Source organism: Aythya fuligula, chromosome Z (genome assembly GCF_009819795.1).
Source record: "Aythya fuligula isolate bAytFul2 chromosome Z, bAytFul2.pri, whole genome shotgun sequence".
In the NCBI taxonomy this organism is placed as follows: domain Eukaryota; kingdom Metazoa; phylum Chordata; class Aves; order Anseriformes; family Anatidae; genus Aythya; species Aythya fuligula.
Window position 1 is genome coordinate 10382275 of NC_045593.1, and position 16418 is coordinate 10398692.

Sequence of the window (16418 nt, forward strand, 5' to 3'; positions counted from 1 at the left end):
ATTTAAATTCTAGTGCTCTCAAGCAATAAGCAAGGCACTATGTGGTGCCAGTGGATTTTGTAATTCCAGAACCATAATTTTTAATTTCCTGATACCTTGTTGTTGGATAACTGCAGCATCCTCCTGTTGGATTTTACCCACAAGCTGAAATTGAATGTGAATTAAAAAGAAAGCAAATTTTTACTGTCTGGAAATTCACTGTAAATAAAGCATTGAAAAAATGTTATTTGATTACTTAGAGCTTATTGACTCAAGTTATTTACTGCTGTAGGTATAGATTTATTTTCCTTGAATGCTCAAGATCATTTCTGGCAATGTAAAAGGCCATTATAATTCATAAGTGAGTTACTCTGTCAGTATTTTAAGTGCAGCTCTGATTTGGAGCAGACAGCAGTGCAAATGAGGATGAGAAAGGTACTCAGTATCATTGGGGAGAATATCTGACTGCCTTGGTTAATATCAGTTGCTGTAAATGCTGCCCTATACCTTTTTTTTTTCAGGGAGTTTACAAATCTGGTGAAGAGGTGGTTTGTTTAGTGTAATTCTCAGAGAAGATAATCTAACTGCTCCTGAATCAACCAGTTATGCCTGTCCTGTTATCTCGGGCTGATAATCTTTGAGAGAATGCAGAGAAGGGATGATAAAGCATATACTTTTCTTCTGTTTCCTGGAGCCTGTGCTGTTGCTCTTTTCACAGTTACACCCTCATAGACCATAGCACATTGTAGTTCTGTCTTGTGTGTCTTCTGCTCTGTAAAATGCCTGTCTACCATGGCTGTGGTTTTTCTTTTTTCATTTTTATTTTTATTTTTTTCAGAAGGGGTAAATTTGTTCCCTGTCTCAGGATTGTGAGTTGATGCAACAAGGAAAGAAGTAACTGCTCTGATTCACAGTCATGTCAGCAAAAAAAACAGACCTAGCCTGTCCTTGCTCTGCCAGCAGATCAGAGAGAAAGGAGTGAGACAGCATCTAGTTCAGGAGAATAAAAAGGAATCCTAAATACAATCTGAAACGAGTGTGTGTGCATGCAGAAAAAAAAAAAAATAAATCCTACAGCTTTCTTGTTGATGCATAAGCAGCTTTTTAACAACTAAAAAGCTGACAAAATGTTTTATACACAGTATAGGGTGTCGTTTGAGACCAAATCAATGTGTTGTGTTGACCCTTCTTTCCCACTAATTCTAAAAGAAGTCTATTCCTGCAAAATGTGTGAGGCGAATTTCTGTTAGTGTCTTCATAATTAATTCTGTTTTAAAAGCACCAAAGGCTCACATTCAGAGTTTTTGTAGCTGATGTCCACTAGTTCTCTTGTTAGGAACTCAAATTACACTGATGCTTCAGGAAGGCTTATGTATTCCTCAGCATGAACAGGCTCTGATGCTGAGATTACAGTGCATTCCATAGCACTGGTGAGGATCTCTGTCTGCTAAAAGATGCTTTAAATACAAACAAGTTCTTCTCTCTGCCTTGCCCCTGCTCCTCAGCCAGCCTGATATACCCACACTGATTTTTACCTTGTATTTAGGGTGCTGTACTGTGGATGCTAAGATCTTTGGTCATCAGTGGCCATTAAAGTGCCATTTTGTAGGAGCTATCAAAACCTATTGCTAGGATTTCCACGGCACTGGCAGTACAGTTCTGGCAGAGGTGGTGGCACTGAGCTCACAGGCTGGGGCAGGCTGTGGATGCAAGACAGTTGGGTAGAGCTCTTGCTTAAAGAGCTGTGTTGGCAGGATATGTGTTGCAGCTTGTTTTCACAGAGTGAAATCAATAGCCATCCAAGCTTACATGTGCACTCATTCAAGCATATCATCTTGAGCTGGTGTTGAATCCTATGGTTTATTCTAATCAAAGCATACATTGGCTGCTATCCACTAGTGTTCAGCTGGTCAAACTGACCCTGTGGCAGTGAATGTGATGAATTGATGTTCTAGTAAGCGATTTTTTCCTAACAAGTAACAATATAATAAAAAAAAAAATCTATACCAAGGCTAGGCAGTATCAAAATGCTTTTAAACAAGGTATGCCTTTAACCATTTAAATTCTTCACAGAGGTGCATGATCTGTAGCGTTATAGTGGTAGGCAGCAGTGTGCTGCAGTTGCTTGGAAATACTGCTCTCCTTATTGTAGATACACTGCTGCACATCTATATTTTTGCAAGTTTTTTTTTTTTTTTTTTTTTTTCCCTGAAGTTACTAGCCTGCTTCTGCATTTAGAAACAACAGAGGTCTGCAGCTACCCATGGCATCTCTAGACAAGGCTCATTTGGGAAGAGTACTGAAGAGGTCAGTGACCGTTTTGATCTTCTCGAGGGCAGGTGACACTGAAGATCCTGCTGCAGTCATTGAAAAGGTGTTCTGGATAGCTCATAAAACCAGTGGCTGCAGTGCAAACAGTAAGCCTTATAACAATCCTCAAAAAATAGTCAGCGAAATTCAAAACAGGACACGTCAATGACTTTTCAAATTAAGCTAGGCAAAATAAAAGTGCTCGTCTGTACAAGTGAAACCATTGTATGAGCTGTGGTGTGATGATTTAGCTGATGGGCTGGGAAAACAGCATTCCCTGGCCTCTCTGCTTCTGGGTGACTGACAACTCCTGTTCCTCATTGTTTAGGATAAATCCCATCTGGGAGACTAATGTTCTTGTGGCTTTGCAGTTCTCAGTGCCTGGTCTGGCTGTGGAAGAGTGATAGGTCTGCTCAAAGGAAAGCAGGTTCGAAGTGTTGCTGTAAAATGTCTGCCTGCATATTTAGGCTAAAGCTGCTACTTTGGGATTGAATGTGTCTAAGGAAAAGTATTCAGCAAATGAAGGTTAAAAATACTGGCTATATTAGAAGGCTGTACAGTAACAAAGTTTGACCTACTTCTGAACTCTGGAGGAGAGCAGCTCTGTGGCTTTGCTGCTGATCCTGCAGATATACTTAGGTAGTTGTTTTCCTAGAGTACGTGCTGTGTTCTGAAAGGTTTTGACAAGGAAATGAAGCTTTGACTTTTAAATAAGCCCCAACTCTTCCTGAAATGCTGGAACATTTAAATAAGCCTCAAAACTCTTCCTGAAATGCTGAACACTGCTAATAGTAACATGTTTCTTTATAAGCAGTGATCAAAAAAGTAAATGCTCAGTTAATCACATAGGTTTCATAATTTGTTTAGTGCTTTTCATGAATGCTTCTTTTTTTTTCCTGCTGGGATTTTTTAATGGATTCTGAAACATCGTTAGTCATCCTTCAGTGTCATAGCAATAACAGAAAATTAATCTGAAATTTATAACCATTTGTTTTCTAAATTTAATGATACTAAACTGATCCAAAATTATAGCTCAGCTTTATACGCAAGCCATAAATACGTCCTTGAATGCGTCCTTGAACAATGAGTCTTGTACAGAAAGTCAAGATTGAAAATCTTGAAGAAGAAAAAAGGCACCAAATATATTTTCTCTGCTGCTGTGCAACATTATATTAGTTTTTGCTTTATTCACATAGGAAATGCTAGATAATCAACTGTAGTCTAAACTTGTATCTCAAGGAGGAGTATATAAACCTTTTGTTGCTTCTTTTGTTTACTACATTTCTCAGCAAAATAGTCTGTGTGACTTGGTAGCCCAGAAACTTAAGACATGGCAGATCTGTTAAATATTAGTGCAGTGGTAGAAATGTTACAGGTTTTCCATTGTAGCCAAAATTGACAGTCAGTGTGTGATTCTTTTGTCTGTATTAATGAGTTGCACAAGCTTGCAATAACTTTGTGGATAACCATCACATCATCAAGGGTGTCCAAGCACTGCTTAAATTCTTATCCCTGTCTGATTTTGTTCAGCTATGATAAAGCTGATCATTAGGACCATTTAATTTACTGAAATTAATATACTCCAAAATTTCGATATAAACTGCGTGCTAAACTTCAGTAAAGTGTGGTTGAAAGCATGGAGTACTAAGCAGGGAGGAGAAGCTGTAGTACTATAGTGCTTGTCCTTGTCCCTGTCAACTGCTAGCTCATCTCCCTCCTGTGCTTTCTCATCTCCTTTTGTGCGAAGGTCTCCTTCCTCATTTATGGTGTTCCAAAACTGATTGGAAAAACTGATTGGAAAAGGTGATGATTGGTATGAAACCCTTTCAGTTATTCTGGTTACTGACTTGGCTCTAACATGCTGTTTAATGGTTATTTTATATTTTAGACTCTTATTCATTAAAATGGTATGTGTGTAATTTGGGATGTATATCAAATACTGGAATTAAGTACATTTCTATAGACTCCAAGATCTATGTATATTGTGTGGAGGGCCTTAGTGAAGGGAAAGGGGATATATGAAATCTAGAAGAAAAATCTGCTCAGTACCTGCCTAGCTCTGTTTGTATTCTATAAACGGTATTTTTATCAGCACCAAGTATATTGTAATTTCTTGAGCTTAGTTTGCTTTTATAAACATGTTTAGATGCTCTCTTTTCTTCACTCAGCATGGAAGAGAGAGAAAGAAGAGAATTAAGTAATTTATCAGCATGTAAGAAGTGGACAGCAGTGAACGGTAATGTTCTGATGGGTGTAGTACGGCCCAGCCACTTTTAGAGACTTGTAAACAGCAGTGAAACAAAATGGCATGCAGGAAATCAAATTAGACTGCATTAAAAACTTGGAATATTCTGCTTTTCTACAGTGTCCCTGCTGATCCAGGCTTGACAGTGTGAAGTAGGGAGGAGTTCCTCCTTGAATAGTTGCATAATTGAGGCACAGAGTGAGCATATGTTATGTTCAGCTAACTGTGGGAACTTAAATGTATTTTATAAAATGTGTTAATGACAGGAATGTTGTAGCATCCAAGGCACCAGGCTGCTGGCATCGCTTAGTCCTTAATTGGAGGTTTATATGAAACCTCATTTTTGAATACTGAAGCTTGTGAATACAAAATAATGTGATAACTGAGACATGCAGTGTTGGTGTTTAAGAGCACACAGTAACTAGTCTGCTTTGTCTGTATCGTGTATTCCAGTGTTAATATATTTTGTTGCAGAGTGTTTTTAGAATTGCAGCTTTCCATTTTCTGTTTGTCTGGACTTCTTGGTGTTTTCAATTCAGATTTGGACAGGTTTAAATTTGTTCCCAAAGGTGATTTGGAAGGTCCTTTTTTCTTCACAAAATGAGGTTATTCATATATTTTTTTTCTACGAAGCATGAAAACAACTTGAAAAGGCTAAAAAGAAATTCTGTTTTCATTAACCTTCAAAATATCAAGACTGTCAACCCAGGTCTTCTGTGATTATGCTGAAGGACTGAGATATATACTGTTAGCTCCTGAATCTTAAATGAAGCGGCATATGTGTTGAATCTTTAATAAATTCATCTTTTATCCAAAATGTTAGACGCTGAAGTGAAGTGGGTGTTAGTAAAAACAAACAAAAGTGGAGTTTTGAGATGCTGGCTGGGAAAATCCCATAGCCTCTCTTGGTGCATCTTTTTCCTTGCTCCTGCAGTGTTGTCTTTCTAGGTAGTCTCTAGTTGTAGCATGACCCAAATTCTCAATGTGAGAACACTTGGAAGGTAAGGAGCTGGTATCTAAAGGAAGCTGCTCTTCCCTCTCTGCTACCCTACTTGGCATCAGCTGCTATGTCTTGCGCATTGAAATAATAGTCTCTAATCTGCTTTTATCTGGGGGATGTTTATATTGTATGTGAGGAACTTGGTAAGGTAGAGAGGTAAGTAGCTGGCTCAGGGACGTCACTGTCAGTTTGAGCACTTTCTTCTATGGCAGATGGTAATATTTCTCCTCCAAGGACAGACCTCGTCTCTGGGGCATGTCTTCGGTGCTTAGTGGTTTTATCCTTGTTGCATTTTACAACTGTGAGTAGTGTTGTGCCAGCCACCTAGACAGTTGCTGTTAACGAAACAAGGACTAGGAATGGTTGAAGCTGGCTTTAGGAGTCAGGATTTGTGTTACTTTGAAACTTGTTCATTCTGTACAGATTAGTGTTTTGTCCTGAGGGAGCGAGGCTGTCAGTCTAGGATTTTTATCTTTGGGAAAAGCTGCAGCACAGGTGAACTCCACTTCTTCTGTGGTACTCCAATCTGCCTGCTGGTTTTGGAAATGTATGGTATCGTCTGATGTTTTTTGTCCCCAGTTGCTTTGGGATATTAGATGTGCATTTATTTGTGCATTATGAAATAGGTTTTGGTAGCGTGTTGTCTGAGTGCAATAACGTTGTGCTTCTGCAGAGTTTTGCTGGATCTTTAAAAGTAATGTGGGCTGCAAATGTTCGAACACTGTCTTCCTTTGACTCCTGCTGTTTACCTGAGATAGGAACTTTTTGATGGCAGAAGATGCTGAGGTTGTTCTCCTGTGTGCTACTGGCTTCAGCTAGCTGTTCAGGAATGAGAAAGAGATATGCCATTATCTGACTTACATATTAATAGGAAGTCATCATCCTTTACATGAACTATTTATGACAGCAAATTAAAGCTCAGTGCAGAGCTCTATCTACTACTTGTTCTCTCTCATCAGCCCTCTCCCCATGCCTTCTCTGATGCTCCTGTCCTTGCTGCCTCTTGCTTCTGTACCCTTTCTTCTGATTGCCTCCCCATCCCATCTCTTCTTGCTTCACGTGCTTTAGAATCACAGAAACACAAGGTTGGAAAGGACCTACAAGATCATCTAGTCCAACAGTCCCCCTATCATCAATGCTACCCACTAAGCTACTAAATCACATCTCTCTACTTGTTTTTTCTTTGCCAGTTTGGCTGTGTGTTCTTTCTCCTCGTATTTTTCCCCTGGAAAAGACTCAGGCCTCTGTCAAAACTGATCATTAGGCAATCTGTGGATTTTTGTTGTTATAAAAACCAGTCTGAGATGATAGCTGTGTGGTCAGGGTCATGTAAACACTGTCTGGTGGATCCTGGCAGGCTTCTGATGTGTCTGGGTACATCTCCATGTTGTCAGCGTGCAACAGGCTCAGATGAGTTGTCCGAGTGGTGGCTTGTTGCACTTGTTGCTTCTCCGGTCCACAGCAGCATTTGTGATGCCTCAGATTATAGTCTGCTAGCGCTCTACTCCATAGACTTGGTTTTTCTCCCTCATTTAGAGAGCTTAATTTAGAGAGCAATTTCAGCAAAAAGCAAGAAATAGCCCACTAGAATTTTATGCTGCCTGCATGTGAAGGATTTGTATTTATTTATTTCTGTACTTGCATATCAACACTCCTGCAAACGTTTCTTTTTACACTCTATCTTCCAGAAATATTTGTTCTGGGACTTTTCTTTGGAGTTGCAAGTTGCATGCATACTGAAAAATTGCTCCGAGGGGTCAGTATACATAGTAGTTTGTTGGATTACCACCATCATCCTGAGTTGTCACCCTGAGATGACAACATGGTTATTGAAAAGCCAGAACTTGGTTGTTTTACCAACTTATGTTAAGCTTTGGTGTGAGTTTGTTGTCACCTTTGATTTTAATGTGGAGAGATCTGCTGATTGTTGCAGAATTGATGTGTGATTGTTTGCATCCATAAGGCGCTGTGAGGGTTGTAAGTTCTGCAAGGTGGTTCATGCTAGTATTACTGGTGTGGTGCTTTCAGTGCAGAGTTACCTTTGTTCTGGAAAAGGGATGCAAGCTGAAACATGAAACAACTTTTGCCACTTGACTTGCACTGTTAAGTCTAGACTTAAGGTATGGATCTTACCTGGATTCTGCTTTCTGGGATGTTCCGTCTGTAATGATAATTTGTGTACTAGGAAGGATGGTGTTTAGCTGCTTGTGCTGCACAGTGTGTTGATAAATGTTTTGTCTATTTGTCTTACTAAATGCATGTTTTCTTAATAATCTATAGAGTTTACAGTGGTCTTAATTTTTTACAATGCCTTATAAACACACTGGACAGTGAACAGGAAATCCCAAAATGAATTTAATGTTGTTTTTATAAATAAAAAATCTTACTTTCAAGCTCACAATCTATAAAGCATTTTAAATACATGAAAAGTATGCTTGTGGTTTGCTTTTCTAAGCTTTCTTTTTCCATTCCTATTCTTTGCTGCCATTTGTGTTACATGCAGGCAACTGGAGTTATTTCGGATGGGGAGAGCAGCTGAGTACGTAACAGTTTAACTTATTGCAAGTTTCCTGATCCTGTAATGATGCAGCATGCTCCAGTATGAGGAAAGTGGGAATATTCATGCATATAGAAAATCTATTCCATTATATTTTCTCTCACTTTCACTGAATCTTCATGTTTGTGTGGATGGCTGTCCATTTTTTTTTTCCCCTCACTGTTTAGTTTTGTTTTGGCTGAACTGCTTGTGCTTTTATTGGGATTTGAGGAGAAGACAGCAGAATTGGAATATTCCTCTTTTCTTGTGAAAATGATTCTGGTTTCTGCTTGTACACATTTTTGTGTTGGTCTTTGTATATGTGAAGCCTAAGTCCATGTTTGAAGTAACTGAAAAACACAGGGGAATCAGAAGTGACTGTTTTAGTAAGATGTGAAGAAACACTGGAAGTGACCACAGAAATTCTGAAGACTGCAAATAGGAGCAAATCTGAAAGTGAAAACAGTTCGCAGGCACCAGTGAGACAGGAGAGCAGCAGGTATTGTAGCATGTTTGAGCTTAGTGAGACAATGCCATGGCAAAAGTGGTAAGGCTATTCTTTAATGAGTGCTCACCAGCCTTGGAAAGGTAAAACTTAGATACCACAGCTGTCTGTGATCTGTAGAACTGGCTTATCACACCAGTGAGTCTTCAGCTGCAGGAGTTTTGCAGAGGCCCCACAACTCAAGGTTTTTGTTAATTTGCCCAGAAAACGTGCATGAAGCATCTTTACTTTCTGGAATTCCCACAGGCTGCAACAGGCAAAGCTTCTGCTTAAGCTACAGTGCATGGCTGCTTCTGCCTGGAGGACCTGCAAGGATTGGTATTTCAATCTTTAAATGAAGGTGTCTGCTCCCGGTGTCAAAACAAAGAGCGAGTCTGTTGCTGAGGGGAGCATGCAAAGAGCAATGACTGCAGCTGCTGCCAGCAGGGAGGTGATTCTGCCTGATGCTTTTCTGTTCTAGACATAATGGAATTTGGAAAGGGCAATCTAATACAGCCAAGTAATTTAAATAAGGTGCCCAGCTAATGTTACAGTGTATTTCACTAATTATATATTTTTTTCACTCTAACCTGTAAACAGCTGAATAAGGTAAAATCATCGATCTGTTCTGAATTTTAAAGTCTTCCTTCCACCAGTGACTTTCCACTTTCTTCTCCCACATGTCTTGTCCTCCTTGTTCTCTTGTCTGTGATCAAAGCAGAAATTCTTTAGGCATTAATGATGTTGAATGACTTCCTAATGCTGTCAGTGTTGGATGTCTTAATTGTGTGGGGTTGCTCTCAGAAGTGTGATAAGTGAGCATTAGCTAAACTTCTTTTTACCAATTTTGTGCTTGGGGGAAATGAGGATGCTTAGATGCTAGTCTTTCAGAGATTTATGGGAGCTGTGTACAGAGTGTGTCACCTGTTTCTCTGGGGTGTTGGTGTGTGTTTTATTATTATATTTTTTCTTTTAAAGAGCCTTGTACTTCTTCCATCTCTGTTCCTCCTTCCCCCTTATCCTTGCTGTGCTGTCCTCTTTGAAATCATGTTAGCATTCTTTTAGGAAGGCTTGGGTCAGCACTGATGATGCTTCCAAGCCAAATCCATTAGCTTGGCACTGTCATGAAAAATACAGCTGTCAATTTGCAACAGCAACTGGAAAGGAAGTGGCAGAAACAGGATGATGGTACCTGGAAGACTTTATCCTAGCAGGAGCTTCTTGCAAGAAAAGTGCTGCAGTCCAGAGTCATGCTGGTTAGACAGAGGGCATTTTGGCAAAGGGACTTCTTGTGCTGCTGACCTGGTTTAATTCTAAGAAAAGCATAGACTTAAGGAAGTAGGGTAAATATTCAAGACATGCTTTGCACTTCAAACTGTAAGTCCAGTTCTCAACTATTGACTGTTTCAGCAGCAGAAACTGTTTTTAAGTGGGAAAAACAAGGTTATGAAAGCCTTCAGTGTGAAATTTGAATATAGCAAACTAGCTGTCTTAAAATTATCCACATTTGAAATGAATGTTAAGTGTTGAAGGCAATAGGATGAACTAATAACCTGCAAAGTTGCACTTAAATCATTACTGAAAATCTATGTTTTTAGTATGGAAACCTATAGACTCAGAAAAATGCCCTAGTGTCCTTTAGGGACAACCCCCTCATCCCCACAGTTACTTCAGTAGTCCTCTTAAACCTTCCATGCATTTTAATTATAAGATTTTAGAAAGGCTGCACGGTTGTCAGAAGTGACTGATGGTTCAGTAGACAATGGAATATCAGGTTCTGAGGCTTGATTAAGGAAAGAAGTTGTAAGAGGCTTTTATAAAAGAAATTCAAATGGGTGCAGAGTGGTGAAGGTGAGTTGTAAATGCCGTTGTGTGGAGCTGACAGATCTGTTCTGGACTTGGAACAAATGTCATGTATTCAGTTAGTATGCTGTCTTCTCTTTTACCTTGTTCTTATAAAAATAGACAGAAGTTGGGAGAAGCTTAGTGGCTTATTTTGGAGAAGAAGTGGAGTTTTGGAGTACAGAACCTAGCACGAACTTCCTTCTTCCTGAATTACCTGAGTGTGATGTATTTACTGTTTTTATTCAGGTTTTTACTCAAGCTTGTGAAGCATTTCTAAGTTTGGGAATTGGACCCCAGCTCTCAGTGGCCGATGACACATCACCGATAGAAATTTCAGCTGAATGCAGCTTTTTGAGAGGAACTCAGGCTGTACATTGGGACCTAAAGAAACTGTGAACGTGCATCCCTCCAGCCACCTGTAATGATTTTGCTATTGCCACGTCCTGAAGCTTGATATAAAGGAAGTTGTGAGGTTAAATGTGACTAGTAGAGCTGGCATGACATGACTGCTCAAAGTGGTTTTGATATCAGTATATTAAAGCTCTATGTATTCAGCCCTGCAGCAGTGGAATAATAACTTCTGGAGGCAGGAGAGGAATAAGAAGGTTTTCAGGAAGCAGCTTGTGTTGGAGAAGAGGGTTCTCTCAACACATCTCCTTTCCTTGTTTTCCCCACTCTGTAAAATCCTACTTTGTGATGTGACTGTACAATAGGTTTTCTTCTTATGCTGCCTATATGCATGAATATTCAGTTATACAACATGAACAGCATGCTCCTTGCCCTGCCATTCAGCCTTACCCCCCACTCTCTAGGCAGTGGGTCCAGTGATAAAGAACCTGTTTTCATCCCTTGGAAGCTTTTCCGTCCATGTGAAATTTCTCAGCATGGGATAAAACAATTACTAACTTTGTGGTGTTTGTTGTTATGTGTCTTGTTATGAGTTAACTGATCTTCAGAGACTGAGGCCAAGTTACAGCTGTCCTTTTGGTTTGGTGTCCCATCTATGTGAAGAAGACAATATCACACTGTGTGTGTTGTGATGGATATTTTGCTGAAATGTGGGTTGTAAGGTCCAATTTTCCTCCCCTCGCCTTCTCCTTTTGAACAGATTTGGTATACACAAAGCTGCTTCTGCAAGTTCTTGTCAGGCTCTTGTTTAATAAAATTGAAGTGTCAAGTATGTTAACGAATGGGATTGGCAGCATGTACAGACACTTTGCAACGTACTTTCTTGCAGGGGTAATGTGTGCTGTAAGCCACGTATGAGCCAGGTTTTGGTGCTCTTAATCAGTCTTAATCAATGCCTTCATTTGGGAACATTTCTGTTAAATAAAGTGAGATTGCTCATAAGGTAGGTGCAGTTCAGTGTGACTAAGTTTCTGGTGTTGGCCGTATTTACGAATCAGTTCTTGCTGAGGATTTGTGCCTGGTATTAACATCTATAGATACGGTAGGTGCATGGGACATACATAACAGAAAACGTGTTCCTGCCACATTGATGATATGGTAGCTGGAGCCTTGCATCCTTTAAACTTGACTTCAGGGAGACATTTTGTGTGAGGACCTCAAAGAGATTTCCTCATGCTATACACCAGTATGAATTGAGAGAAATTCTGGTGCCAAGTTTAATAATCATAGATGCTGCAAATGTTTGATTAACATTCAACATCTATTTTTAGATGTTGCTTAGAGATACTGTGGTTCATAGGGAAAATCTTTTGAGACATGATGTATATTACCTTTCCTGTAGAAAAGGAGCAGAAAGAAGATCAACCAGAGACAGTGTCCCAGGGGAGTGGCAAATTTTGCTTGCTGTGAAGTTCTTGTCATATTTAGGTGGGTAGTAGAAGGTTAGCTGGTGCTTGGCTGGTTGTTGGCAGCCACTTAGGATGGAAACCAACCCCTTCTGCAGTCCAAAAGGGTTTTGGCATCTGACCCTGCTCACTGCTTAGGGACAAGATGCTAGAGCCAGCATAAAGCAGGCAGGAATGTGAGGCCATAGGTTAGGGTTAGGGGATTGCCTCCAACAGCAGCTGGCTGCATTTATCAGAGCTGTGGGCATCCACTGACTGATTCCAAGCTCCGTGGAGAAAACTGGTGAGGCAATTGGTTAATGGGGCCCAGTAGTACAGAGGTGGGATGTGATGACTGGATAATAAGTCCAGATAGTGCTTTTGCTACTGTCAGGTTGGGGAATTTGGAAATCCCTGAGCCATCAGCTGGTCTGAGTTACTCATCCAGAGAAGCTGTGCTTTGCTTCCTGCTGGTCTGCACGATGACCATGATCGTGTGAGTCTTACCACATCAGCGTAGTAAGTTTGGCCCAGTATTAGTAAATCTACTGGATTTACTATTGTTTTGATGCAGGTGATAGTACTGCAGATTTTTATTTGCTACAAAAATAATTATTTTAATATAATTTTTGTAATTACTTTACAAAAGTAATTATTGTACATTAGACAGTGGTGGCTCAAGTGTTGAGCAATGAGACTGCTCATCTAAGTAATAGCTCATTATCCTTCGGAGGGTGGTGTGTGCCTTGTGGTCTACCAGTACATCACTTCTTGCTCCACAGGGTGGACATGTGATGCTTTTCAGAGAGGTTTGGCATTTCAAATCCTTTTTGTGTACCATTTCTTCAGTATTTCTTCTAAGCACTGAACTGTATTAAAATTGATGGACGTTGCACTTTTAACAAAGCTGAATAAAGCAGTATATGATTGCTCTTCATTTTTATTCAATCGACTAGAGACTGACAAGAACTACGCAGCATTTAGACTACTAAAAAGCAGGAGGCTTATCTCTGTTTTCAGTGCGGACAATCAAATTGAATTGACTGTAGGTAAGAGGGTAGAGCCAGGCTTTTTCAAGCAGTTCGTAGATTGTAGGCATGTTTTCAACTGGGGTTGTTTTCTACTTTTCCATCCACTTTAGGACATTGAAGTAACCTGACTCAGGTGGAAAGGAACAGAAAACATCACTAAGAATGCCCTTTACTTTGGATGAAACAAAATGGAAATCAAATTAGTGGGGTGGAAATCACTACTGGAAGAAAAAAGGCATTCCCTGACTGTGCATCCTATTTGCAGCAGTGTAAACTTTTTTTTTAGAGGATCTGGCACGAAAACATCACTCTCACTTCATTGCTCAGCCTCAGGGTGAATGGCTGTGTAGGCCACAGACCATTGAATAACTTACCACAGGGGTGCATACGAATTTGATTGTCCTTTCTAAACAGGATGGTGGTGGTGGATAGAGTGAATAATGGCTATTTTTTTCCCTTTGTTTCAAGCATGTTAATGGTGCACTCCACTGCTGTATGGGGACGTGTGTGTGTATCTCATTTTGAGCTTGCAAAGATAACCTTGCATTCTGCACAGCCAAACACAGCCGTAGACCAGCGTTGTATTTTTGAACCCTTTCTGCTGTTCTCTTTTTCTGAAGGGTTAGCAAGCAAAGTGCCTCTCCAGAGAGATGAATTCATGGGAAGGGAGCGGAGCTTTTTGCTTTGTGAAGGTTATCATTAGTGTTCACTACTAAATTTAACAGGCTAATGTATCTGGGTGTATTAAATGCAGCATTTTTCCCCTGTAAGAGCTAGCAATTGTGTATAGGCAGGGCTGCTCTCCCAGTCCTGATTTCCATGCTGACTGCCTTGAATTTCTTCGTTTTTCATTAGTTTCTCTTAACTTAAACTAAGACCTTCACCAAAAAAAAAAAACAAAAAACAAACCACATTTCAAATGAAAAATCCAAAATGCTATAACAGCGGTTAAGACGGCTGAGAGGAGAGACGACATTACAGCTAAACAGAATAAAAGTTTCCAAGAAAGAGCTCCTTTTCATAAGGAAATATTTTTACCCAGCATCTAAAAGTTCATTTTGGCAGTAACAAAGAACTTGTAAGTTTTGATGTTGAGTTATTGTTTTTGATTTGTTTATTTTGTTCTGCTCTGATTTTTATGAAAAATGTTTTAATCTGCCTATTAGCAAAGACTAAAGAGAAAAATCCTATGATAGGAGGTGTAAAGGAAGGTGAGGAGGCAATTGCTGGAGCTCCTTGGTACATACTGAGGGAACCAGAGTTTATAACCAGCTACCAGGTGGATGTCCATCCTTTACAGACATGGACTCTTTTGGTAGCTTTTTAAAAACAAAATCAGCTTCACTGTCCCAGCAAAGCAACTTTAAAGAGCCGTGCCCTTAACTACTTCTGTTTCTTAGCCTTTGAAGATGCGGACAGTGCTGTGGATGATCGAGACAGTGACTATCGCAGCGAGACCAGTAACAGCATTCCTCCTCCGTACCACACGACTGCTCAGCCCAATGCCTCTGTGCACCAGTTCACCGTACCATCACGCCTGCAGCAGCAAGGAGTCTTGCGGGAATCCTGTGCTGACTCCCTACAAAATTATGACCTGGATTATCGTGAGCATGTAGCCGTCAGGTGGGTGATGCCTTCTGGGCAGCTTTTCTTTTCCCATTACTCTTCCACAGCAGAACCTGAAGGTGTTGTACTAGCAGAGGAGGGCAGCAGAATGGCTCTAAAAGGCTTCTGTTGGGAAGGTATGATATGTTTTGCTAACACTGGGACTTAACTGTTAACCAGGAAAAACCTGTAAGACTATGTATTGCACCAGATCCTGCAGTTCAGTGAATTACCTTTTAAAGATATACCTCAACTATGAGGTCATTTATTCTTGTCTGTACATTTTCCTTAACTTTTGAAGGCCAGGACACTTACTAATAGGTTGTTCTGGTACCAACGCTTCAGTGTGCTCACAAAGCCCTGTCTGGCAGAGTTTATCCTATTAGGATATGCCCCTATTTCTTTGGGCAAATGTATTTTCTGTTTCAGATTAGCTCCTCTTCTTCAATTAGCTCTACCAAAGCAGCATATTTAAGGAGAAAGTCTTCAACAGATTATTTTCTGTTATCATGCAACATTGTTGAATAGTGTGTTTTCCATTGGGTTGCCTGAAAGATAAGTTTACTGGCTCTAAATTAACTTTTTGACCCTATATCAGTAGTTTCACAATTGTTCTTAAGTATTAAGCATAACAGAGTTAACTTCCAAGGATCAATGGTTTTGAACTAAAGCAGGGAGCTATAAAAATGTAACAAAAACACTGTTTCAAAGAAAAGATGAGTTAAATGTAAGGGGAAAGCGGAAGAACTTGGGTAGTGCTAGTCAACTTGGTAAGAGTTGAGGTATGGAACAGGGCATGCTGCTGCCTCTGCCTCAGGTGTGGAAGAAAGGCAGCTTCTTAAATACTGCCAGAGCTGGAGGTGCAGGGCTTTATATGCATTATAACCGATTTGTTCTAACTCATCACTCTTGGTAAAAAAGTTCTTGTTTCCTCAAGCCTGAACCTGAATTCAGTTTCCTGAATATGGCTGAGGCTAAATTTTGACTTTTTTTTTCTTTAATGGTAAAAGCTGAAATTTAATGGTAACACTTAAAGTTGTCACTGTTACTGGGATTTCATGCAAGTGAGCCAACAAAATGCATTTACTGCACTATGACCTCATTCTTGGTGCTTTTTTCCTAGTCTGTTAAATACCTAATGTAAGCAAAGTAGTCCCTTTTCCATGCTGTTCTATACCATTAGTTTATAGTAATAAAATTAATGAAGATCTTGCTGACAGTCTGTGAAGATGAATTGAAGCTATTTTTTGTGGAAGAGCCAAGTTGAACAGTGGGTTGTGAACTTCTAGCCATATCTAGTGAATAAATGTGTTTGTAACATGACATTCCAGAGAAAAGACTTCCGGTTTGAATTGTTGAAGAATACTAAGATGGAATACATTTAAATTTTTTTTTTAATTTATTTAATGTATGGATATGAAAGAATCTAGACTGATAAAGTTTACTTAAAAACTAAGAGCTTTGTAGCCTGCTCCTTTTGAGGATTCCTCTTCCCCTGTGCATTTCCTACATGACTAGCAAGACTTTTTACTACATATTTAATCTTAAAAATAGGAAATGCAAATAAGCTTTCCAAAGAAGCTACATGGG

The 16418-nt window shown here is 39.7% G+C and overlaps 1 protein-coding gene across 7 annotated transcripts in view; it reads left to right on the top strand.

The window, feature by feature from the left end:
* Positions 1 to 16418, top strand: part of UNC13B (unc-13 homolog B) — a 212908-nt gene that overhangs the window by 49193 nt on the left and 147297 nt on the right. For 4 of the 7 annotated variants that reach the window (XM_032205600.1, XM_032205604.1, XM_032205601.1 and 1 more), the window contains exons 8-9: positions 8038 to 8073; positions 14624 to 14846. In XM_032205600.1, the coding sequence (XP_032061491.1) occupies positions 8038 to 8073; positions 14624 to 14846 (259 nt within the window). The remainder of the gene's footprint in view (positions 1 to 8037; positions 8074 to 14623; positions 14847 to 16418) is intronic. The other 3 variants (XM_032205602.1, XM_032205603.1, XM_032205606.1) reach the window with 1 other exon arrangement.